The 24,500-nt window shown below is 40.3% G+C and overlaps 1 protein-coding gene across 5 annotated transcripts in view; it reads right to left on the bottom strand.

Moving 5' to 3' along the window:
* NPNT (nephronectin) overlaps positions 1 to 3,217 on the bottom strand; it is a 113,504-nt gene extending 110,287 nt beyond the window's left edge. For all 5 annotated transcript variants that reach the window (XM_036762324.1, XM_036762322.1, XM_036762323.1 and 2 more), the window contains exons 1-2: positions 3,147 to 3,217; positions 127 to 227 (exon numbers count right to left, since the gene is read on the bottom strand). In XM_036762324.1, coding sequence (XP_036618219.1) covers positions 127 to 227; positions 3,147 to 3,217 — 172 coding nt within the window. The remainder of the gene's footprint in view (positions 1 to 126; positions 228 to 3,146) is intronic.
* Between the last annotated feature and the right edge of the window lie 21,283 nt (positions 3,218 to 24,500).

The following is a 24,500-nucleotide window of genomic DNA, read 5'->3' on the forward strand; positions in this document are numbered from 1 at the left end:
TCAGACCTGCACGTGCCAAGCCCTGTTCAGTAATAAGCCCTGCACTGTACAGAGTGAAAGCCATTAATGACTGTGAAAAGCCCCTCCTCCCAGGTGGCTAAAAGCCCCAGCAGTGACAATACTCACGCTGACACTGTCCCCATGACTGGCGGGCCCAGCCCCAGCAGCAATCAATCCTACTGCCATAACGGCATAGTCCAATGGAGGACACTATTTGCCTGGGCCACCTACAAAAACGGGGAAAGAAAAGAAAAATCAGACAAACACATCTTGGAGGTTAAAAACAACTTCTTCATGAATTTCTTAGAAATAACATAACATAAATCTCTCTGCCAAGCCTGTCGTCAATGAAAATTTTTAAAATCAAACTTTTAGAAGGATGAGAGTTGAGCTTGCTTTCACAGTAATATTAATTATGACTTAACTCCCACAGTGAAAACCTTAAATAGTGCATAATCCCTCTTTAGAAGCTAAAACAAAATGCCTTGGATACTCAGTGCCCAAAGTCATAGGATGAGTGTTAAAACCTTGTTCCTAATGACCTATAACCAGTCATGGACAAAATCAAAAGCTCTGAGGGATTCTACATAGGTGATTAAATATCAGCCATAAATTTGCCAAAACAAAGAACAAAGAATAAACTTTACTTTCTCTCTTATATAAATATGGAAAAAGAAAAGAAAGAGATTATCTTTGCCCACCCTGGATATAGTGAGAATAAGATAGAAGTGATTTGAAGAGATGCCTTTTAACATTTCTTGAGAACTTTTAAAAGCACTTGAGAAAAATCTTAGCAACAAGACAAAAAAGTTTACAAAAATTTTCTTTCTAATTGTCTTGGAGATAACTGACTAGCTAGAAAGAAACAGAAAACTTTCTTTTCTTTGTCAAGAATACTCACTGTTATGCAGTGATAGAGTAGGTTGTAGAATAATTGCCTAAGAGTGTAAACTGAAAGGAGTCTGAAGACTTGAATTCAAGTCTTCCTAGCTTTGCAGAGTTACTAGCCAAATACTAACCAAGAGCCTCAGTTTCTCATCTATAAAAGTGGAATAATAACATCTCTTCCTAGCAGCTAGGTGGCTGGTGGATACAGCCCTGAGCCTGGAGTGAAGGAGACCCAAGTTCAAATCCAGCCTCAGACACCTTGTGTGCATATGTGCGCAAGTCACTTAAACCATGCCTGCCTCAGTTTCCTTTACTGTAAAATGAGGCATAATAACAGCACTTACCTACCAGGGTTGTTGTGAGGACCAAATAAGATAACATTTGTAAAGCACTTAGGCACTTCCCTTTGTCTGACCCAGTTGTTCTAAGAATCAGATAAGGCATGTGAAAGAGCTTATAAAACTCTAAACTCTTAACTGTCCTGTACTATTATAAAATGCTATTATTATTATTGCAAAGCTAAAAGTAATAAACGGAAAATATTTCATCATATTTTGACAGCTTAAGGATACACAGTAGGCACTTAATAGAGGGTCACAGGTCGTTGATCGATTTTCATTTTACATGCATTCTTCCTTTGAACACTTTCTGTTGTTGTAAATGGTTGTTCTTCTAGAGTTAAGCTTAAGGGAGTTTCAGTTTCTTGCAACAACAAAAAAAATTATTCCTAATTTTGATTTTAAACTAGGATTCATAAGATTTTGTGCACATGTGTATTTGATGAATTCCTAATCGGAATCGGGACTGTAAAAACTGCATTGAAATTGTCTATACTGGACACGAAGTAAAACAGAACAGGACATTTAGTCTAGTTCTCCTGCTAGGAATGTTGTTCGCTTTACCGTTCCACCAAAAAGTCCCCCAAACCTTCTGTTTCCCCAAGCCAAGTATATAGGCCAAGTGGCTGCACGTTTTTTTTCCTCCTCATCTCCTCTTAACTCCCAGCCCCGCCTCCGTTCTCAGTAAGAAAGCAAACCCAGCGTGGCAGGTTCGTTATGAGACTGCAGGTAAACCAGGTGTGGAGTGTTTCTTTAGGGGGCGAGCAGGGAAGGGAGTAAAGAGGCGGGGTTCAAATTCCAGGAGCAGTTAAACCAGCCTAAGAAGAGGAGCCCCGAGGCTGTCTGACCCCCTCAGACGCTCCCAGGGCACCAGACACCCTTAGCTGATTCACCTGGAATACAGATCCAAGCAGCAGCTTAATCTGCTCGCCTGCTGCCGGGAGTTAACTAAGCGAGCGCACAAACACACCCGGATCGGGCCCTAGCAGGAAGGGGGTTCCCGGCGGCGTCAACCGCGGGCGAGCCCGGCAGCTGTTCGCAACCGGCTGAAGGGAGGGCGCAGCCTGCAGGAAGTAGTGCGCCCCAGCTGAGTGACAGCGCGCAACCAGAGGAGAGTTGTTGGAACCTGTCAAAGCACGCAGATGTCGGGTCCCTGTTAGGTGCAAGATGCATTATTCAGTACCCAGCACACACTCCGCGGTCCCAACCTCATGCCCCTGGGGGACACTGGCCCTTTTCCCATATTTTCGGGATGTGCTTTCAGCCTCCAACTCTTCAGAGGAGGAGAAAGAAAGCCAGAGAACGCGGCGTCTTCACCAGGGCCTTCAGGCTTCCCCCCACCCCCACCCCCCCAGCCCGGGTGTACTTGGGACGCTGACAGTGCCAGGGAGGGATTTAGTGGGGACTTCTCAGAAGTTTCCCCTTCTCCGGGTAGAGATCGGCGAAAAGTGGACTAGTCCTAGGGGAGCGAGATGGTTCGGTACTCTACTGGTTTGGAACTCTCCCCTACACTGGAGATGAAGGCATAGGCTTTTTTAGTTAGAGCGCACAGGCTATGATCCTTCTTCGCCAATAATCTTCCCTCCTCTCCTAACTGGGGGCGGGGGAAGAGATGTAACGGAGGGAGGGTCGGAAGCCTTGCAGCCCGCGGCCCCCACTCGGCCAGTAAGTTATTTGCCCCACACAGGTGTCTCTCCCGTTCCGTCTGTAGGCTGTGGTGAGAAAGGCTTGCAAACTGCCGCAAGGGACTTCATGGATTTCTTTTCCCTAGCTCGGGTCTGTACAGGGTCCCGACCTCAGCCAAGGCTGTTAACAAACGTCTCCTTGGCCCGAGTGGAGAGCCGAGAAACCCTTCTGCCCCCCACTCCCAGTCTCCCGCCTCCTGAAAGCTGTGGGTCCCTTCCAAGGGGTTCTGCTTACCTTCCATCGAACTCCGACGAAGCCTCCAGATAGAGCGAAGAGGCGAGCACCAGTCCCAGGAGTAAATCCATGTCTGGAGGGGAAGCCCTCCAGAGAGTGCGGACTGGCTGGGGCTAGAGCAACGCAAAGGAGGTAGCAGCAGCAGCAGCAGCGGCAGCGAGGGGAACAGGTTGGAGGGGAGGAGCAGCGCTGACAGCAGCGGGGGCCGCCGAGAAGTGCACGCTCTTTCCTCAGCCCTTCTCCCTCTCCGAGCTGCCAGCTGCAGGGGTCCGCCTCCCGCAGCTACTGGAGCTCGGGGGGCAGAAGCGTGGAGGACAGCAGCCTGAATTGCTCTGGCCAGCCGCCCGCAGCCCCTCTACGGTTCTCTCCCGGCGAGAGGGAGGTGCTGCAGGGGAGGGAGGGAAAGAAGGAGGGAGGGAGGGCAGAAGAGCCGCCAGAGGGGCGGGGAAGGGCGCGAGCCCACGCGCGTGCCTGGCCTCCTTCCCTGCTCCCTGGGAGCTCGGAACCAGGGGGAGCACGCACAGGCTCTGCCGGAGACCCCAGGGCGCGAGGAAGCCTGCACGGGACTGAGGGGGTCAGTGAGAGTGAACTACTGGCAGATAGGAAGCAAAGGTGGAAGCCTAATGAAATGAGGAGGAAGCTGAAGGTAATGGAGAGCCAGGAAGGGGAGGGGAGCTGCCAAGTAGTAGGGAGAGGTTTGCGCTTTATGCACAGCCTGAGAGAAGGGGTTGGTGCAGGTGAGTTCTAGTCGGGAGGGGTGTGTCTTGGAGACAGGAGCAGGATCAGTAGGCGAGAATGGAAACCCAGGATATGCATTTAGTGAAGCTACTGCATGACTTGAACAGAACTGGTGAGAGCATATTCCACGAGTCACTTGTCCCCAAGCTGTGGATTGGCACATTTATTTTTTCACCCAAAGGAAATAAAATACCAAGTAGAGCTTCGAAGTAAAGTAGCGTCCGATTGTTTTGAGCTCGTTCAGCTTAGCTTCGAGTACATTAAGATTGGACAAAAATGTCTCTTCCTGTCAGGGGCACACACTGACCAAAGATGAATCAAGTGGCATCTACACTATCATTTTATTATGAAAGGATGGAAGATTTCCACATTTCCCTCCACTAAAAAAAAAGTACCAAAATACAGTCTATAATTTCAGAAATTCCAAAGTCATTAATAGAAACTGTATTTCATTTGGAATGTTACTGTAAATTAAAAAAAAAAAGTTTTGTTTTCAGGTTTCCGAGACTTTGCAAAATCTGAGAAAAGCCTGTTGCTTGATAGTTTTACCTTCCTTAACTCTCATTTTATCTAAGAAGAGGAATTTTCCCTTCGAATAAGAAAATAAGTTATTTCAACACGAATGACTTTGATTTCAAGTTATTTTCTTTGAGCAAAACAAGTTTCTATTTTAACATCAGGAAACATGATGAGTACATGCCAATTCAGACTTGGGACATTTTTTTTTAGGCAAACAGCTTGTTGTCATCCACCCCAGCTCCCGATCCTAATGTGACCCAAAAATGTTGGAATCAAAATATTTGCTCCAGCAAATGAAATTTTTGTAAGCCTAATGTAGGCTGTGTTCCAGGCAGCACTGGCTCCTCTGACCCATTCTCTTTGTTTATTGGGTTCCTGACTTGAATTTACAAATAGCTTTGGGTGAATATTGGAGAAGGGCATAAGAAAAGTCATAATGAAACAGAGAATGGTGGAATAGAACAGTAAAAATTGTTTATAGTGCTATCTGTATGCTTCTTCCCTTAAATATTCTTTGTATATTTCTTCCTACCTCTTCAATTTCAGCTTCTCTCCTCTTTAAGCTCTAATTATACCAGCCCATGTTTAATCATTGAATTAGATTCTTAGAAGGAGAACCTAGAGATCTTCTCAATGTACTCTTTCCCTTAGGCAGGACTGCCACTGAAAGATAGGATGATATCTAGGAAAGAAGAATATACAATCTCTGTTATTTTTTTAAGCCTTGATTATAGTGACCTAACAAAAATAGGTTTACCAGTAGGAATATACAAGTTAGTCTGCATCCTAGAAGAGAAGAGTCAGAGTAATAAGCTTCTCTTCAGATTATCAAGAAAAATGAAAAGTTTTTTTGAAATAAAATAGATGAAAGGCTTGAAGGTCACAATAAAAAAGGAATAGGATAGGACAAAGTAGAAGGGAATCCTGATTGATGCAGAAGTTGGAAAGTAGAAAGATGAAGGGGGAAAAAAGATAGGGAAGGCCCACCAAACATTTCAATCAATCAATCACTACATATTTATTGAGCACTTGCTGTGTGCCAGTCATTGTGCTAAGCACTGAAAATGCAAAAAGAGGCAAAAGATATTCCCTGTTCTCAAGGAACTTACAATGTAGTGGGGGATTCAACATGCAAACAAATGTATGCAAAGCAAGCTTTATCTATAGGATCAATAGGAAATAATTAACAGAGGGAAGGCACGAGAATGAAGAAGGGTTGGGGAAAGCTTCTTGGAGAAGGTGGGATTTTCATCGGTACTTAAAGGAATCCAAGGAAGAGTAGGCATTACAAAAGAGGGAGAGCATTCTAGGCATGAGGAAAATGCAAGAGCCAAGAGATGGCGTATCTTGTTCATGGATCAGCCATAAGGCCAGTGTCACTGGATCGAAGAGTACAGGTCAGGGAGTAAGAGTTAAGACTACAAAGGTAAGAGAGGTGGGTCTGGGTTATCAAGAGCTTCAAATGCCAAACAGAGCATTCTGTATTTGATCCTGGAGGCAATAGGAAGCCACTGGAGTTTATTGAATGGGGGGTGGGAGTGACACAAGTGGCCCTGTGTTTTGGGAAAATCACTTCAGTAGCTGAATGGAGGATGGATTGGAGTGGGGAAAGACTTGAGACAGGTAGCCCCACCAGTAGACTATTACAATAATCTAGGCATGAGGTAATAAGGTCCTTCACCAGAGTGGTAGCAGAGACAGAGGAGTGAAGGTGGCATATTCAAGATATGTTGCAAAGGTAAAATCGACAGGTCTCAGTGATAGACTGGATATGGATAAGAGATAAAGTAGGAGGTGGGAAGGTAAAGAATAGTATTGCTTATTAAGAAGAACTGCCCATGTGAGAAAATCCAGGAGCCAGAAGGAGGAAGCATGGTGAGACAGCATTTGGGTGACAAGAGAAAAAACAGATGCAATATTAATGTAGGAGTATTGTGGCATTCACAGAAGGAAGAAATGGATCAGAAACATGGTATAATAGTGTTCAGTGACTTCTATGATCTAGTCATCTGTTGGAGCTCTGTATATGCCAAAAGTATAGCAGCTCATAAATTCTTGACTTTTCTTAATGATAATTTCATCTCTCAAGAGATGAAGGAAATGAATGAAAAAAACTACTGTCCTAGCACCTGATCCTGATCAACAAGGAAAAATTGGTTGCTAAAGGAGAAATGAAGAGCAGTGAATAGAGCACTGACCCTGAGGTCAGGAGGATCTGAGTTCAAATGTGACCTCAGATATTTGACACTTACTAGCTGTGTGACCTTGAACAAGTCACCTAACCTTGGTTGCGTCACCTCCCCTCCAAAAAAAAATGATGAAGTAGAAATGATGGGAACTTTAGGAGGAAATGACCATTTTGTTTTATAATTCAGGATGATAAAAAGGAAAGCTAAAAATAATGTAGGTTTCAATGGGTTTAAGAAAGGAGAGGTTGGATTCCATGGTCTAAAATTGTACGGGGAGGTCAGCTCAAGGGAGGGATCTAAAACTCCCAGGAAGGAACTTATGAGATCATAAATAGAAATAATTCAATTGAGGAATAAAAAAAGGACCTAATGACTGATGTTGATGCACAAGGAACTCATTAGACAATTTACATTTTAAAATATATATAAGGCATGATTTTTTAAAATACATATATTTAAAGAGACATTTATGGAAATTCCTCTATCCTATCATAATCTTTTATCTTTCCAGCTATTTCTGCCTTACTCCTAACTCTACTCTGTCCTCACTATGATTTTCACTGCTCAGTACTTTCCTAGGTCATCTCTGGCTATGTTCTCCTTCCTTCCCAATCACAGTCTCTTGGTGAACAGATTCAACTTGACATTGCCCTTTATGCTCAGATCTCTTCTTGTTTTGTTTGATTGCTTATTACACTTTGCTATAACATAACCCAGGATTATTTTCTTCTTCTTCTTCCTTTGCTCCTGCTAATACGCTACTGAATGTTACTGGAAGAAATCACAAAACCACACTGACTGGTCCACTACAAATTTATGCTGTCTCATGTCACCTGGGTCCTTAGCACATCAAGGTAATGCATCCTGTCTAATCAGTAACAACTAGGAAGACAGTGGCACTGGATAACAGAATACATGAAGGTAAGGAAGGTATAGCACAGTTGGAAAGATAGGAAGGGACAAGGTTGTTGAGGGCTTTCAAAGCCAAATAGTAGATTTTTTTTATTTAATTCTGCTGGCAGTGGGGAGTGTAACGGCAATCACACTAGTACCCCCAGGATGGCTGCTAGCACAGGTTCTTAGATCTGTTTTTCTAGGAAAAACTGCTGTAAAAGGGTTAACAATCCTACTTTTAATTACATTCTCTAGTTCAGGTAAAAGGTCAGCACCCTGAATGTCAGAGAAAATACAAGTAGAGAAATTAGCACAAAGACCAACAGACAAGGCTTTAACTGCCTGAACCAAAGCAATATTGCTATACACTTTACACATATCACTGGATCGAGAGAGCACAGACATTCAAGTATCGGGGGGCTCTGAACATATGGCTACTCAGAGTCTTGACCAGGAAATCAAAAGGTCCTTCTCATAAGTGAACCCCCAAAGCAAAATCTTACCTCAGAGTATATATACACTTCTCAGAGCCAGAAGGCATCACAACCCTCATGACTCAGTGAAGAATTATCAAGAGATGTGAAAGCCTTCCTGCAAGAAGCCTTCTCATAAGTAAGCTTCCCCTTTAAGCAAGTTCCTCCCCCAATGGACTCAGGAAGTATCACAGCTGTGAGCTGGGCCAGAGCTCCAAGCAGCAAACCTGTTTATGGACAGGGAAGATCTTCCTCTTCCATTAACATTACAGGGAACCACTTGAGTTTATTGAATAGGATGATGACATGCTGTGCTTTGATAATTTAGCAAAGGATGGAGTGAGGAGAGTCCTGAGGCAGGGAGATTAACCACAAGGCCATTGCTATAATTCAGGTGTGAGGTGATGAAGATTCTTACCAGAGTGATGGCAGTCAGAAGAGAGTTGATATATATGAGAGATGTTACAAAGCTAGAATGTTCAGGATTTGAGAGCAGATTGGATATGAGGGTGAGAGATTGAAATGTCAAAGATAAAATCTAGGTTGTGAGCTTGGGTGACTGAGACAATGATGGTGCCCTTAACTGTAATACAGAAGCAATTGATAAGTGGTCAAAGGATACGAACAGGGCATTTTCAGAGGAAGAAATCTAAACTATCGAGCCATATTAAAAAATTTAAATCACTAATAATTAGAGAAATATAAATTAAAACAACTCTAAAAAGCCACCTTACACTTATTGGATTGGTCAAATAGACCCTGCCCCCAAAGGAAAGAAAAGCTGGGGGGATTTTGGAAAAACAGATACATTAATGCATCTTTGATGAGCTGTAAACTAGACCAGCCATTCTGGAAAGAAATTTGGAACTGTGCCCCTAAAGCTATGAGACTGTGCATACTCTTTGACCAGTGATGTCAGTATTAGGTCTATACCCTAAAGAGTTCAAAGAAAGAGGAAAAAGACCAATAGATAAAAAAAAGTCTTTATAGCAGTTCTTTTTTTGTGGTAGCAAAGAATTGGAAACTGAAGGGTGCCTATCAACTGGGGAATAGCTGAACAGTTTATGATGGAATACTCTTGTACTATAAAGGGGATGGTTTCAGAAAAACCCAGAAAGACTTATATGAACTGATACAAAATAAACAGAACCAGAACAATTTATCCAACAGCAACAACATATGTATGTATGTATATATACATATATATGTATATACACACATATATGTATATGTGTGTGTGTGTATGTGTGTGTGTGTATGGACTGGGGATACAAAAACAAGCAAAAAACAGTCCCTGCTCTCAGGGATCTTACAATCTAATAAAGGATACAACATGAAAGCAAATATATGCAAATATATCTATAGGATCAATAGGAAATAATTAACAGAGGGAAGGCCTTAGAATTAAGAGGAGCTGGAGGAAGACTTCCAGTAAAAGATGGGATTTTAGTTGGTACTTAAAGCCAGGGAGGACAGTAGGCAGAGCAGAGGAGGCCAATGTTCTAGACATGGGAGACAACCAGAGAAAATACCAGGAGATGGAATGTCTCATCTGCGGAACAGCCAGGAAGCCAATATCACTAGATTAAAAAAAATGTGTTGAAAGAATAAGGTGAAAGAAGACTGGAAATGCAGGAGGGGGCTAAGTTATGAATGGTTATGGCTTTGAATGTCAAACAGAGCATTTTGTATTTGATCCTGGAGGAAATAGGAAGCCAGACACACACTAGGAAAAATCATTTTAATGGCTGAATGAGGGATGGACTGGAGAGAGGAAAGATTTGATGTAGGCAGACCCCCAAGCAGTAATTAAGGCAAGAGATGATGAGGGCTTACACCAGAGTGGTGGCTGTGTCAGAGGAGAGAGGGAAAAGTATTAGAGAGTTATTGCAAAGCTGACAGCTTGGATATGGGGGATGAGAGATAGTGAGGAGTTGAGAATGACTCATAGGTTGTGAACCTGAGGGACTTGGAGTATAGTGTTGCCCTCTACAGTAATAGGTAGGAAGGGAGAGGGTTTGGGGGGAAAGATAATGATTCTGTTTTAGACATACTGAGATTAAGATGTCTATTGGATAAACAGTTCAATATGTCTGAAAGGCAGTTGGAGATGTGAGATTGGAAGTCAGCAGAGAGTTTGGGGAAGAACAGGTAGGATCACTGGCTTAGGGATGGTAAAAATAAAAATTATTAGAAAAATGCACAGTTTTACACTTGGGATAAAAAAATCAACTTCACACATATAAGATGGAGAAGTATAGTGAGCTAGTAGGCCATTTGAAAAAGATCTGGAGACTTTTAATGGATCGTAAAATGAACACGAGTCAACACAGAGATATTGCAACCAAAAAAGCTAATGTGTTCTTAGAAGCTTAACATAGTGTCCAGAATTAGGAAGGGGATAGTCTTACAGTACTTTGCTCTTATCAGACTGCACCTAGAATATATTGTCTTTAGTTTTGAGCACCATATTTTAGAGAGGGCTTTGATAAACTGGAGGGCTCCCACAGGAGGTCAACAAGAATGCCACACACACACATACACACACATACACACACACACACATATACACATATGGATTGATTGAAGGAACTGACAAAAGAGGATACTTAGGTGTGGCATTATAATGTCTTTAAGTATTTAAAGGATTGTTGTATAGAAGTGTCTTGTTTTGTTTGATCACAGAGGACAGAATCAGGACCAATGGACAGTGATTGTGAAGAGGCAAATTTAGACTTAATCTAAGGAAACGCTCCCAGGTGATTAATCAATCAAGTCAGTCAATCAACAAGCACTTATTGAGCTCCTACTATGTGCCAACCACTGTGCTAAGCATTACTGATATTAAAAAAAAGGTAAAAATGCAGTCTCTGTCCCCAAGAAGCTCAAATTCTAATAGGGAAATCAGAATGCAAATAACTATGTTCATAAATCATATATGGAAATAAGATGGGAGGTAATTTCAAAGGGCAGTAGATAGAATGGGCTACTTTGAGAGGTAGTGAGTTTCCCCTAACTACCTTCAGTGAAGACAAGAAGACTATATGCAGATGTTGTAGGAAGGATTCCTGTTCAAATGTAGGTTAGACTAGATGGCTTCTGAAGTCTCTTCCAGCTCTTGGATCTTGTGATTCTATATTTCTGTAACTTACTGGCAGGAAGTTCTTAATTTTACATCTGAATCAAATTTAAGACCACTTCTACTTGTTGAGGCCCATGTGAATTAAAAACAAAGTAACACCCTACACACACAGTAACCCTTGACTTAACTAGTTTTGAAGTTTTTTTTTCAGAATCAATTATCTCATCAGCCTATTTTCTAGACTAAATCAACCAATTAATCATCAAATCTTTATTGAACACCTACTACGAGCCAAGCACTGTATCTACAAAGACAAAAATGAAGCCATCTTAGCCCTCATGGAACTTATCTACGAGGGTAATTTTTCCCAAGTTCTGTTTTCTCACCTTTTGATATTTTTAGTTTTTCACTTGGAAACTTCAACAAATTCTCTATTTCTTTCTTTATTACATTCATTTGATCTATTGATACTAAGCACATCATGAGTACTTTCCTCACTCTCTGCACCCATATATGTCTGAACAGTAGCTCATACTCCTGGCTCATCTATTGATGGATTTGATTTTTTTTCTCCCTGTACTCATTGACGTGAGGGAAGGAAGAGATTTAGGTTTGAAAAACTGGGGAACCCAGAATACCCAAAGCCATTTGGTAGTTATTAGGCAAATAATTACCTAGTTTATTTTGACTTTTTCATAAATGAAAATGGAGACTATGTAGAATAATCATCATGATGTAGTATGAGGTCTCTGACAGACCTCAAAGCTGGACTAGGCAGGCAAGTCTAAAGAAAAGAATAAGCCTACAGGCATTAGCTAGTTGAGTCAAACTGGCTCTTTATTCTAAGGAATTTGGAAGTTAAGGTCTTAAGAAGTCCCAGAGCTCAGACTCAGGAAACAAGAAAAGAGAGACTTTTCTGCCCACCCTAAGGTGAAGGTTTTTCTGACTTTAAAAACAAAGAACTGGAAAATTCCTAATATAAGCTTTAAACTAAAAGAGTGTGCTAGCACTCTAGCCAAGGATTTCAGCTCAATCAGTAGGTGGAGTTGGTGGAAACTACAGCCAACTATAGAGAATATATGTCCAGTAGCATCTGGAAGAAACTTTGTTAGAAACAAAAATATCCAGCAGCAAGCTGGAAGAGAAACATTCTGCAGTGGTCAGAGGAGCAGCAGCCATCAGAGGCTAGGAGACCCATGTTAGCAGGACTAGCCCCGTGACATCATTATAAGATATTATTAGAGTTCATCAGTAGTCCTGGGCCACTGGAAGTATCAGTTGTCCCTTATTGTTCCTAGACTCAGTGACAGCAGAAGGAAGGAAGAGACAGCCATTTACCCAGTAGGATGGTGTTTTATGAGCTTTTATGATTGGGTCAATCCACACTAACCACACCTGTTAGATTGAGAAGAGCAGTTCCACCCAGAAAGAGGCATAGCTAAAGAAAAGAAGTCACTGTTTCCCTGGTACACACAGAAAATGTAGAACTGCCCAAGAGCTGCCTTCAAAATTTTAGATGGAGCTATTAGGGTGAGCATAGGATTGCTACTTGCATGGTTTTTATTGGAAATAGGCTCAGGCTAGGGGCAACAGCCCCGCCTAGTGGTTGCACATTTATAATGTGTCAATATCGATTGATTTCTCTAGTCTCTTTTCATCTTGGTTGTTGGACAAAAACTTCACATTTATAAAATCAATAAATGTTTACACATGGCTTAAAAACTTTGTGATTGTATAGTACCTTCTCCTCTACCACTGTTACTGTGGAAGAAAAGGAGAGTTAGTAAGGAAAAGTTTCAGAGAAACCTGGGAAGACTTGTTTGAACTAATGAAGGGTAAAGTGAGATAAATGAGAACAGCTAATACAATAACAACAACATTGTAGAGATAAACAGCTTTGAAAGACTTCAGAATTCTGATCAATGCAATGATAGCTACAATTCCAAAGGATTCACGATGAACCAATCTACCCATCACAGAGTAGCAATGGACTCAAGATACAAAATAAAACATACATTTTTGGACAAGTCTAACGCAAAAATTTATTTCATTTGACTATCTATATTTGTTCCAAGGGATCTGTTTTTTTTTAATGGGAGAAGGGGGAAGGTAGGAGAAAAGAAATACTTATTCTTTGAAAAAGAGTAAAGTAAAATGAAAATTATGTTTAAAAACAAGAAAAGAGTTGCACAGGACTGAGGGCATTTTGTATTTTTCATTGTTTTATGGGCTGCTGTCAATTTGATAGTGATGAGTATCTTCATAATGAACTAGGCTGCTCCTTGGATAGCGGGTGACATCCAACTTAGGCATTATACTAAAAGACAATTTAAATAGAATCTGCTGCAACCTTTGTCATTAATGTAGGAGTACAGGGAGGAGCTATTGAAGCAGGACTTCTTCACTCATTGCATCTGTCCCTAACCCAAAATTAGAATACTGACTCAGATCACTAATGCTTTGGCTTCCCAGTTGACCATTTTGATTCTGTGGAACCTTTTATGTATATCAAACAACCCATTTTTTCCTTTTTAAAAAATTTATTTTTAATATGAAATTTAATTATAAAAAGAACATTTCCATACACAAAGCAGAACACTAAAAGAGGGAGCTATCATTATTGCTATCTCAAAAACTTGGAGAAGGAAAAAACTTGAACACTCATATAAATCCTTACAGTTGCCATGTTCAAAACTATATATCTCTTTCTGCATCTTGTGTTCATCATCCTCTGCCAGGAGGTGGGTAATAGACTTCATCATAGGTTTTCTAGAGCCACATTGATCAATGTTCTTGAGTCTTTCAAAGCTGTTTTTCTTCACAATGTTGCTGTCCTTGTGTAAATTGTTCCTCTCACCTGCATCAGTTCATGCTCCTTAGGATTCTTTGAAACAATTTCTTTCACCAGGCCTTATGGAACAATAATGTTCTATTATATTCATATGCCAAAATTTGTTTATCCATTCCCCAGTTGTTTAGGAGGCAATCTTAGGCAGGAGCCAAGATGGTTGAGTAGCAGGGAGAAACATAACAAACTCCCCTCCAAAAACTCTAGCAAACAGATCTAGAAAATGCACTGGACCAAACTTTTATTTTAAAAATCCAAGAAAAAACTGAGTTATGCTTCTATTTCAGGCCTGCATGTGGACACTGGAAACAGGATCTGGTCACATCACAGAGCATTCTAGCCCAGGGAATATCTGTGCTGTAGGTCAAGAAGAGGCACAAAAAGCCCTAAACTTATGTAGGGTCCAGGAACAGTTGTTAATATCTTTTCTGTTACTCACTATCTAGTCTGAGTCATAGATCCAGGGCTGACTGAGGAGAGGACCTAAGCCTAGGGGTGGCATTCCACAGTAAGGCGTAATCAAAGGCCCTATGTTGTGTACCTAGCAAGAAGCAAGTACAGAAGCAACCAGCAGCTGTGTGGCTTGGAGCCCAGGAGCCAAGCAGGGTCTCAGTTCTGGCTTCTAGCCCAGTGTGAAGTCTGTAGAAGAATAAGCAAGGTGAGAATCCCAGCCTATAATTCTGTCTCTGAACCAACAGTGCTTTCTAGCTGGCTGATGATGGCAAAGTCCAATCCCAAACAGGGCATCCCCAAAGACCCAAATTCAGGGCAATTAATTGCAGGGCTCAGAACAAGGGAGGCAGCAATCAGACTTGCCCTGGATCAGACCACTTTGGGAGCACTGAAAATTTGAAGATCCCCAGTATGAGCTGTCCATAAGATCCCAGAATAACAATACTGAGTACCCCCAAGAAATCAGTGACAGGACCAGCCTAGGAGTTCTTTCAAGAAGTGCACAGAGTCCAGTCCTGGAATGAGCAAATTAAACAAAAAAAAATGAATCCCACTATAAAATGCTGTTAAGGTGACAAGGATGCTCAAGAAACCCAGAAAAAGAGAATAACTCTACAATATGTACAAGCAAGGTCTCAACACACACACACAGAGGGAGGGAGAGCGAGGGGGGGGGGGGAGAGAGAGAGAGAGAGAGCGCTTAGATCTAAATTTAACTAAAATTCCTAGGAGAGATGAAGCAAGAATATTTTAGGAACTCTAAATTTTTTTGTAAATGAAATAAGACTAAAGAAGGAAATTAGAAAAGATTAGAGTAATGGAAGAAAGAATTGGAAAGGGAATTAATAGCTTGGAACAAAAGGTACAACCTTGCCCAAGCACCAAACTTACTAAAAATTATAGTGGATCAAAGAGAGATAATGACCCCGCAAGACAACAGGAAGTATTAAAACAAAGTGAAAAAAAAAACCCTGGAAAATAGAAGAAAATGTATGATATCGCATAGTAAAAACAACTTCTTTGGAAAATATGAGAAAATTGGCCAGATCATTGTAACCAAAATTCAGAGCTCACAGGCTAAAAAAATGTATATATACATATATATGTATGCATGTTTGTATACATATGCATACGTATATGTGTATATATATGTATATATACATACACAGTGTAAGCACTCAGAAAGAACAAAAACTCAAGTACCAAGCAAGCACACTCAGGATCACATAAGATTTAGCAGCCTCCATATCAAAGAAGCAAAGAGCTTAAAATATGATATTCCACAAGACAAAGGATAGAGCCTTATAGCTAAGAATAACTTATCTAGCAAAACTGAGTATATTCCTGTAGGGCAAAAAAATTGGATTTTTAATGAAATAGATGACTTCCAAGCATTCCTGATGAAAATACCAAAGTGGCATAGAAATCTTGAAGCGAAAATACAGGCATCACAAGAAGCATAAAAAGGTAACCTTGCACTAACAATCATAAGGGACAAAACAAGGATTAACTGTGTATGTTCCAATTTGGGGAGATCATACAAGTGCTTTCTGTGAACTCTATCATCATGAGGGGGTCATAGAGGTAGTCTAATTAGACAGGAGGTCTGAGAGTGATTCTCTTATATCTTAATGATCTTAAAAGAAAATGGAAATGGAAGGGAAAATGAATATACTGTTGGGAAGGGGCAAGAGAGAGAAAGATTAGGGAACATTATCTCAGATAATTTGGCTGTTTTCAGTAGTTGTTTATACAAACAAGGAGGAGGCACTGGAGAGATGCAGCTGAGACCTGGACTTCCCTTTCATCTGAATTGGTCAAAGGAGGCAGTCCATTTCTTAGGTAAGTTTCTCTTCTAGGCTATTTATTGTCCTTCTTATTCTTTCCTCTAGAGATTTTATTTCATGTTTTGTCTCTTGCTTTATTTCTTGTAGGTCAGGAGCTGACAACCTCTGTGTGTGTGTGTGTGTGTGTGTGTGTGTGTGTGTGTGTGTGTGCGTGCGTGTTTGCGTAATGTCCCTTTGGCAGCATGGTGAACCCTATGGAACCTACTCAGAATGTTTTTAAAAATTCATGATGGAAGGGAATGATAAATTTCAGTCAGAAGTTAATGAAAAGAAAGATGCATTTTTTCCCATTCAAATTCATGAATTGTCCTGAAATCTAGCTCCTGTTCCAGGTAATCATGTGGGCCTTAATAGAAAATTCATCATTTCCCTTTCAGTCCCAGCTTGAATGGAATTACTCATACCTTCTTTTGGGGGAGTCTCTGTATTTACAATAATTATTGATGCTGGTTGTTGACCTCATTTGGGTTTTCTTGGCAAAGATACTGGAGTGGTTTGTCTTTTCCTTCTCCAGCTCATTTTACCGACGAGGAAACTGAGGCAAGCAGGGTTAAGTGACTTGCCCAGGGTCACACAGCTAGTAAGTGTCTGAGCCCAGATTTGAACTCAGGAAGATGAGTCTTTCTGACTCCAGGCCCTGTGCTCTGTCCACTGCTCCAAAGTGTGCAATGTGAATTTTAACATTTCTCAGGATTTTCCTTGATAATGGGCCATATGATTTCTCATTTGATATCTCATGACTGATACAGATGCAAAAAAACATACATTTGTAAAATGTTAACTAACAACAATACTTTGCTGTTGGTTTGTGGTATGCTCTCTGTTCTCTTTCAAATAGATGATTTTGTTTTTCATTTGCAGAACCCTTCCTTCCTTGGACTGTATTCCTCAGCTCCTGGGCAGCTTTGTCCTGAAATCCTGTCACAGAAATCTCTAGGTTTTGCTGTGTAATCTATAGCCTTAATAAACAGTCTCTTGGTAATATTTATCCTTACTGTAAATTGACTGGCAACAAGTCACATCAACAAGTATTTAATAAGTGCCTACTATCTGCCAGACCCTTTACTAAGTACTGGGGATACAAATACAAGCAAGAAGAAAGATAGTTCCTACTCTCAAGGAGCTTATAGTCTTTTGGGGAAGACAACTCACAAAGACAGGAAGGGAGATGTGGTTGCTAAGTTCAGAGAGTTGGAAACTGAGCCAGAGGAATTCAGAATGGCTTACCTGGACCTTTCTTCCCTGAAATTAAAAAAAAAAATTGGTGGTTTCCTATTTTAATCACAGAGTGTGTGTGAATGTTTGCGCATGCGCGTGCGCATATGTGTGTGTGTGTGTGTGTTTAAATTATATTAACATGACATGTTGCAAATGTAATTAAACTGTCACCAAAGAAAGCTCAGAAATTTAGAGGCTTTGACTCATTTATCCTGGTAATTGTAAGTTGGGTAGAATTTAGTAATTTTTGTCACCTTTTTATGGAAGAGGAAACCCAGGGTTTCAGATGTAAACGATACAAATTCATGGCTGAGCCATTTTGGTGCTATATGCTTTTCTTACATAGATGAAATCAATCTTATGGAGTTGCTGTACTTAAATCCTTTTCCCTCACCACTTGAATGGGAAGACTATTGCAATGTTTCTGAACAAATGTGTTTCTTACCACAGAATCTCCTGTGCACAACTCTTGTGGAAACAAGAAGAACCTACTATTGTTTTTTCTTTTATTTAAAAATTTTTTTTTGCAATTTAAATTTATCTTCTCTCACTCCACCCTCTAAGTATTAATAAAATAATAAAAGTAAAATCCCTATTAAAAAAGGGGTTTTGTCTAGGCAAGCAAAAGTAATTCCCACATTGGCCAAATTTTCAATCTACATTCTGAATCCATCACCTGGCTATTGGGAGGTGAATATCATGTTATCATGAGTCCTCTGGAATCATAATTGGTTATTGCATTGATAAGAGTTCCTTAGTATTTTGAAATTGTCTTTACAATATTGTTACTATTTAACAAGTTGTTCTTTTGAGTCCACATCAGTTCATACAAATCTTGTCAGTTTTCTCATAAATCAGCACAATAGTATTCTTTTTTTTTTAGCCATAGCTTTTAATTAGTCCAGTGATTCTTAAGTTTTGTCCCCTCTTTCTGTTTTCCAGGTCAGTTTTTGTTCCAAGATACCTTAAATTTCCTTCTATTTTTTTGTTTTTGTTTTTTTTTTACTTTGATTTAATATTTATTGTTATTTAATGGAGTCATAATCTTCTATTTTGTCCATTAGCATTTTCAGCGATTTGTTTCTTAACATTGTTCTGAGCCACTATTTCTCTTTCCAAATCTTTCTTCCACAGCTCTCATTTCTTTTACCACCCTTTACTCTAGTGTTTTCATTTGATTTTTAAAAATAAGTTTTAGCTCTTTTTTAAAAAAAATCTTGTTTCATTTCATCTAGTTGAATTCATACAAAGTTTTATTTTTCTTTGTAGATATTGCTGAGTCATTCTCTTCTCCTGACTTCTGTCTTAAGTGTCCCTTTTATCATAATAAATCTTTATGGTGGGATCTTTTTCTTTGATTTTTGCTCATTCTTCCAGCCTGCTTTCAGGTTTTGGACTTTATGTTAAGACTGTTCTCTACATACTTCAGGGAGCAGGGGGGATGTCTGGACTGACTTTTTTCTTCTTGGGTCCTTCTGCTGCTTTCTTGAGGCACCAAGTGTTGTTTTGCTTCAAGATCTCAATGACAGCTCAGGCTGGTAACCTGCAAACTTTCAGTGTTGCTAAAGTTGTCTGACCCAGGGCAAAGACTCTTCTCTGGTCTGAGCTCTCTCTGAAAGTTCCTGACCTGTGTTTGGTTCTGTGCAACGCCCTCCTGTTGGCTTGCCCCTGGTTGGAAATTCCATAGACTGCTGCTGGAATTCAGCCCCTTTCAGCCCCTCAGATCTCTGCAGATTTAAAGTGACAGAATTGTGGGCTCCCTTTTGGTCTGGTATTCCTGACCTGATATTCCTCTGCAGACTTTAGACTGGGCTTTAGGCTGGAACTGGGACCCAGCTCTGCACCCAGCGTCAGAACCACAGGGCTACCATTTGCTTCTTAACTTATTCCTTGCTCATACACTTAGGACCTTCAGTGCAGGTCCTCTCCTTGGTCTACTCTGGATCTGTGACCCAGAATTAGACATTAAACCATAGCCCTGCAGATTGTCACCTATTCCTGCTTCAGAGCCCTCCTGCATGTGTGTGGGACTCCTTCCCCGGTGCATAGTCTTGGTCCAACTTTAGATCTTTGTGTGCTGGAATGTTCCATGTAGCATGCCCCTTGCCAGATCCTGTCCCCAAGGTTTACATAACTCTCTGATGATCTGGTCTGTCTTCCTATGCTGAAATGGACTAGACACATATCTTACTGTGATTTTTTTTCTCCCTGGATTTCTTGATCAAGGCTGGGTTTGAATCTCCTGATGTTTTCTAGATTTTCAATATTCTTCTGGCGACAGAACTGAAGATGTGGTTTGACCAGGGGAGGCTACAATGCTACTATCACTTCCCAGAGTTTGGGGTTCTATTTCTCTTATGATCACATAAACTTTTTTGGTTTTAATGCCACATCATTGACTCATAATGAATTTGCAGCCCACTAAAAATACTAGGGCTGATTTTAAGGAAGGTGACTAGTATGAACTGTCTTGCACACAAAAAGTAAAAAATGAATGGAGTGAAACTTTAGCTACACAACTGGATGGAAATGAAAACCTCCCAAGTTGTCTAAATTAACTTCACTTCCTGAAAAATAAGAGAGACAAACTGTCAAATATTCAGGATCTAATCAGGTCTACTATTTTCCTAAATGTTCTTTGTACATGAAGAAACATAATGGAATTTTCAGTTTAAAGCCTCTCAAATATTGGAAGCAATTCAAGACTTAGATAAGAATCTAATTTATCTTTTATGCGTTGGCTGAAAACATAATCATATTTATATACAAAATTTGGTATTAAAAATATTCAAACACAAGGCATTAGTACAATGATATATGAATATAACATTAAAACTGTGTGGCAAAGGAGAAAGATAATTTTAAAGTACTTCAATTGGGAACAATAAACAGTAGGTGAAAATTTGTATGGTTTCAAATATTTTGCTATTATTTGGAAAATTATAAGAGTATACATGCACATAAAAGAAAAAAGCAAAGGAAGCCATATTCTACTTGTATAATCTTCTGAAAATATGGCTTATAAACCTCCAAAATGGTTTTCCTTTGAAAAATATAACAGGTGTTTTTAATGGTTTCCAGAGGTGACTGGGGATGGTGGCTCAGTGATGGTAAGAGATCAATGAAGGCTGAGATGAATGACTACCAATATAACATTTCCAGGGTTCACTTCTTCCTGTTTCCTTGTCTGGTTGTTTCCAAGGCATTTATATTTAAGAAATAATCACTAATTATTGTGTTGCATTTTGAGGTCCCAACTCTGGACATTTTCAATGGCTATCCTCCATGCTTGGAATGCTCTCCTCATCTCCTCCTCCTGGCTTCCCTGGCTTCCTTTAAATCTCAGCTAAAGTTCCATCTTTTCTAAGAAGCTTTTCTTAGTTATTCTTAATCTTAGTAGCATCCCTCTAAAATTATCTCCAATTTATCCTGTCTATATCTTGTTTGTATATAGCTGTTTGCATGTTGTTTCCCTATTAGACTGTAAGCTACTGGAGGACAGGGACTTTTTTTTAACCTTTCTTTGTATCCCTAGCACTTAGCACAATGCCTGGTACACAGTTGGCAGTTAAAAAATGCTTGTTGACTCAACTCAAAATAAGCATTTTACAGATCAGAATTCTGAAGCTTAGAGTAGTTAAGTCCAAGATCATGGAACTAGTACTAATAATAATTCATACACATAGCCTGACAAAAGACCTATGAGGGAGGTGGTACAAAAATAATTATTTCTATTTTAAGAAGAGGAATCAAAGACTCTGAGAGGCTCATTTTCCACTGTGCCACCCTCTTTTGGACTTCTCCATCATCCCCCAAAGATCACCTGGAAAATTATAAGAATGCATACACACACCTACAAAAGAAAAAAAGCAAAGGAAGCCATATTCTACCTGTATAATCTTCGGAAAATAGGGCTTATAAACCTCCAAAATAGTTTTTCTTTGAAAATGTAGCAGGTGTTTCTAATGGTTCCAGAGGTCACTGGGGATGGTGGCCTGGGTGGTGGTAACAGATCAATGCCCATGGCACCCCCCTATCTCTGGTTGGAGGGCAGAGATTGGAGACTTCCTTAATCTTAATCCTAAGAACCTCTATTTAAGGAGGGCACCCAAGCCATCTATGTACTTGCCCTCATGCCCCACCCCACCCCTTTTCAGCTTCTTTTTACGCACTGTGTTCTCCCATTGGATTGTACGCTCCTGGAGGACAGGGATTGTCTTGACTTTCTTTGTATCCCACAGTGTCTGGAATATAATAAATGCCTAATAATTGCTTTGTTGACTTGACTTACAGATGAAAATAATAGGTTTGTAAGAGAAGGCCAGATGCTGACGGGTAATTCTTGATGCACGCAGAATGTGGCACGAGTCCGCTCTCTCCCATCAATCTTTTCTTTCCATTAATTAACACTTTCTTGTATGTAGAGAGTTGGCTTCTAGAACAGACGATCCCTATCTTTCTCAACTCTGGAACTCCAACTAAATCTGCTACCCCCTTCCGTTAACAGTGACCAGAGTAGTTTTGAAACTGAAATGGAATCCTGTTATTTTGTTCAAAAGAACAAAGGGAAAGATTTCTCTCTATTTCACCCCCATCTGTTCATGGACATGAACTGCCATTTAATTTCATTACCTTATTTGAGTCTCACAACAACCCTAAGAGGTAAATGCTATTACTATCCCCATTTTACAGCTGGGGAGGCTGAGGCTGACCGAGGTTAAGTGACTTGCCCAGGGCACACGGTCAATAAATGGCTGAGGCTGGATTTGAACTGATTGATGTCTTCCAAAATCCAAGCCCAGCATTCTGTGCACTATGGCACCCACTAGTCGCCTCAATCAAATGAGGTAATAACGTGGCACGGTGCCTGGCACATAGTAGGTGCTGAAAATAATGCTTAATCCTTTCTTTCCCTAATAAGTTGCTGTTCTAATGCTGCTCTTGATCAGCTTCCTCAGGATTGTTGGTGCAGACAACAAGGTATGTCTCCATTTCAATCTCTTTCAGGTCATAAGGTAACAACCCAAGATGACCTTCTTTCTCAAAGCAATGAGGTGTTTGTTTGTTTTGGAGACCGCCTGGCTCAAAGTCCCTTTGAGACGCAAGGAATTGTGTTTGAAGGGCATGGTAGTCCAAATAACCCAGCATCACCAGGCGGTCTATTAAACTATTCAGAACAGCCTTTGTTTGGTAGCATTGATTGTTTTGTGGTTTGTTTCCCTGTTGTGACTCCTTTCAAGTGATATGGGAGGGACTTCGCTATGGTGAACGAGTAAACCTTCATGCTTACCTACATTATGACGCTCGATTAGGCAGTTCCTCTCTGCTGGTGTATTTGTGTTCTTTCATGGTACTACTTATATAAAAAAAAAACCCTTGCATCTGTGTTCATATCGGAGACCCCAGCCAAGATTTGGTCATCTCAGATGGTGCCTAGGCACTCCCTATTTTTGAAAGTCCCAACACATAGATGCCTCAATGTATCCCACCATTTGGGGGTCTTTAGGTCTAGAAGTGATTGACTTTGTGGCAGAAGTAGCCACATATTTGCTCAATAAATGGCCCATTTAATCCACTAGAAAGAATGTGTGGCAGGATATTCTTTGGTTAGCCTCCAGGCCCGAGAACCCTATTTACGCAACTGATAAATCAGGTCATGGATCTAATAATGATATCTGAGAATCATATAGTGCAAAGTGCTTTTCATGAATTACCTCATTTGATTGTTACAACAGTGCTGTGAGTCACATACTTTGGCCATTCCTACCTTTGTTGCTTTTTTTCAGTCGTTTCTGACTCTTTATGAACCCATTTGGGGTTTTCTTGGCAAAGATACTGGAATTGTTGGTCATTTCTTTCTCCAGCTCATTTTATAGATGAGGAAACTGAGGCAAACAGGGTTAAGTGACTTGCCAAGGGTCACATAGCTAGTAAGCATCTGAGGCCAGATTAAACTCAAGAAGATTAGTCTGCCTGACTTCAGCTTGGCACTTTATTCACTGTGCCCCTAGCTGCTCCTACCTTACAATGAAAAAAAAATCTGAGAGGTTAAGTTGGCACAGCTGTAAGTGTCAGAGGCAAAACTCAAGTCCACATCTCTCCTGACTCCAAAGCCAGCACTCTTTCCACCATACCATACGTTTCCCTAGTTAGAATCTGTTATCCCACCATATAGTTTAGGATGCTATTTGTGGGACTGCAGTGTGTCAGCACATGTGGTTCTGATCACAGTGCTAGCAACTGTGTAGGCAGGACCACATTAAGTGGTTACTCTACCAATTCAGTTACAGCAGGCACCCCAGGAGTCATGGCTATTGGCTTTAACTGCAATATAGGCAAAGTAGGGATCTTCTCCATCCTAAAGACATGACTTGAATTTTGCAGAGGATTGCAGCTTTAGGTGGTGTTTTGGTTGGGGGCATATGTAGGATGTAGTCCCTCTGGAAATCTATTGGGTGACTTAGGCCTTCATACCTGGCTATCGCACAGTACATAAATTCTGCCAGAGATGACAGCTTCAGGTTCAGGGAAGCGGTGTCATTTTATGTGTGTCTCAAGATTAAGACTTAATAATTCCTTTCATATTTTACATGGGAAACTGGGTTAATGTAGTGTTTAAAAATATATTCCTATTTATTTTGTTAAATATTTCCCAATTGCATGTAGAAAAAATTTTAACAATAATTTTTAAAAATTTTGAGTTCCAAATTCCCTCCCTCCTGCACATCTCTCCTTTTCTCCTTGAGAAGGCAAACAATTTAGTATCAATTATACATACAAAGTCATGTAAAACATATTTCCATATTAACTGGGTTGCAAGAGAAAACACAGACCAAAAAACCCCCAAGAAAAATAAACTTAAAAAATTACACTTCAAACAGATGAATGTAGCCTTAAAATTTCTGTCATTCTGTAAGTTTTTCTTTACCTTAAATCCTGGAATACTCAATTTGATTCAACAAACATTTATTAAGTATCTACTACTGGCAAGATCAGGGACAGGTTGGTATAACAGATAATTAAGCAGGTGAGGGGGAATTAGGTTCAAATCTTGTCTCTGATCTTTACTACCTGTGTGACCATTTGTTGTTCA

The sequence above is a fragment of the Trichosurus vulpecula genome, chromosome 6 (genome assembly GCF_011100635.1).
Source record: "Trichosurus vulpecula isolate mTriVul1 chromosome 6, mTriVul1.pri, whole genome shotgun sequence".
Taxonomy (NCBI): domain Eukaryota; kingdom Metazoa; phylum Chordata; class Mammalia; order Diprotodontia; family Phalangeridae; genus Trichosurus; species Trichosurus vulpecula.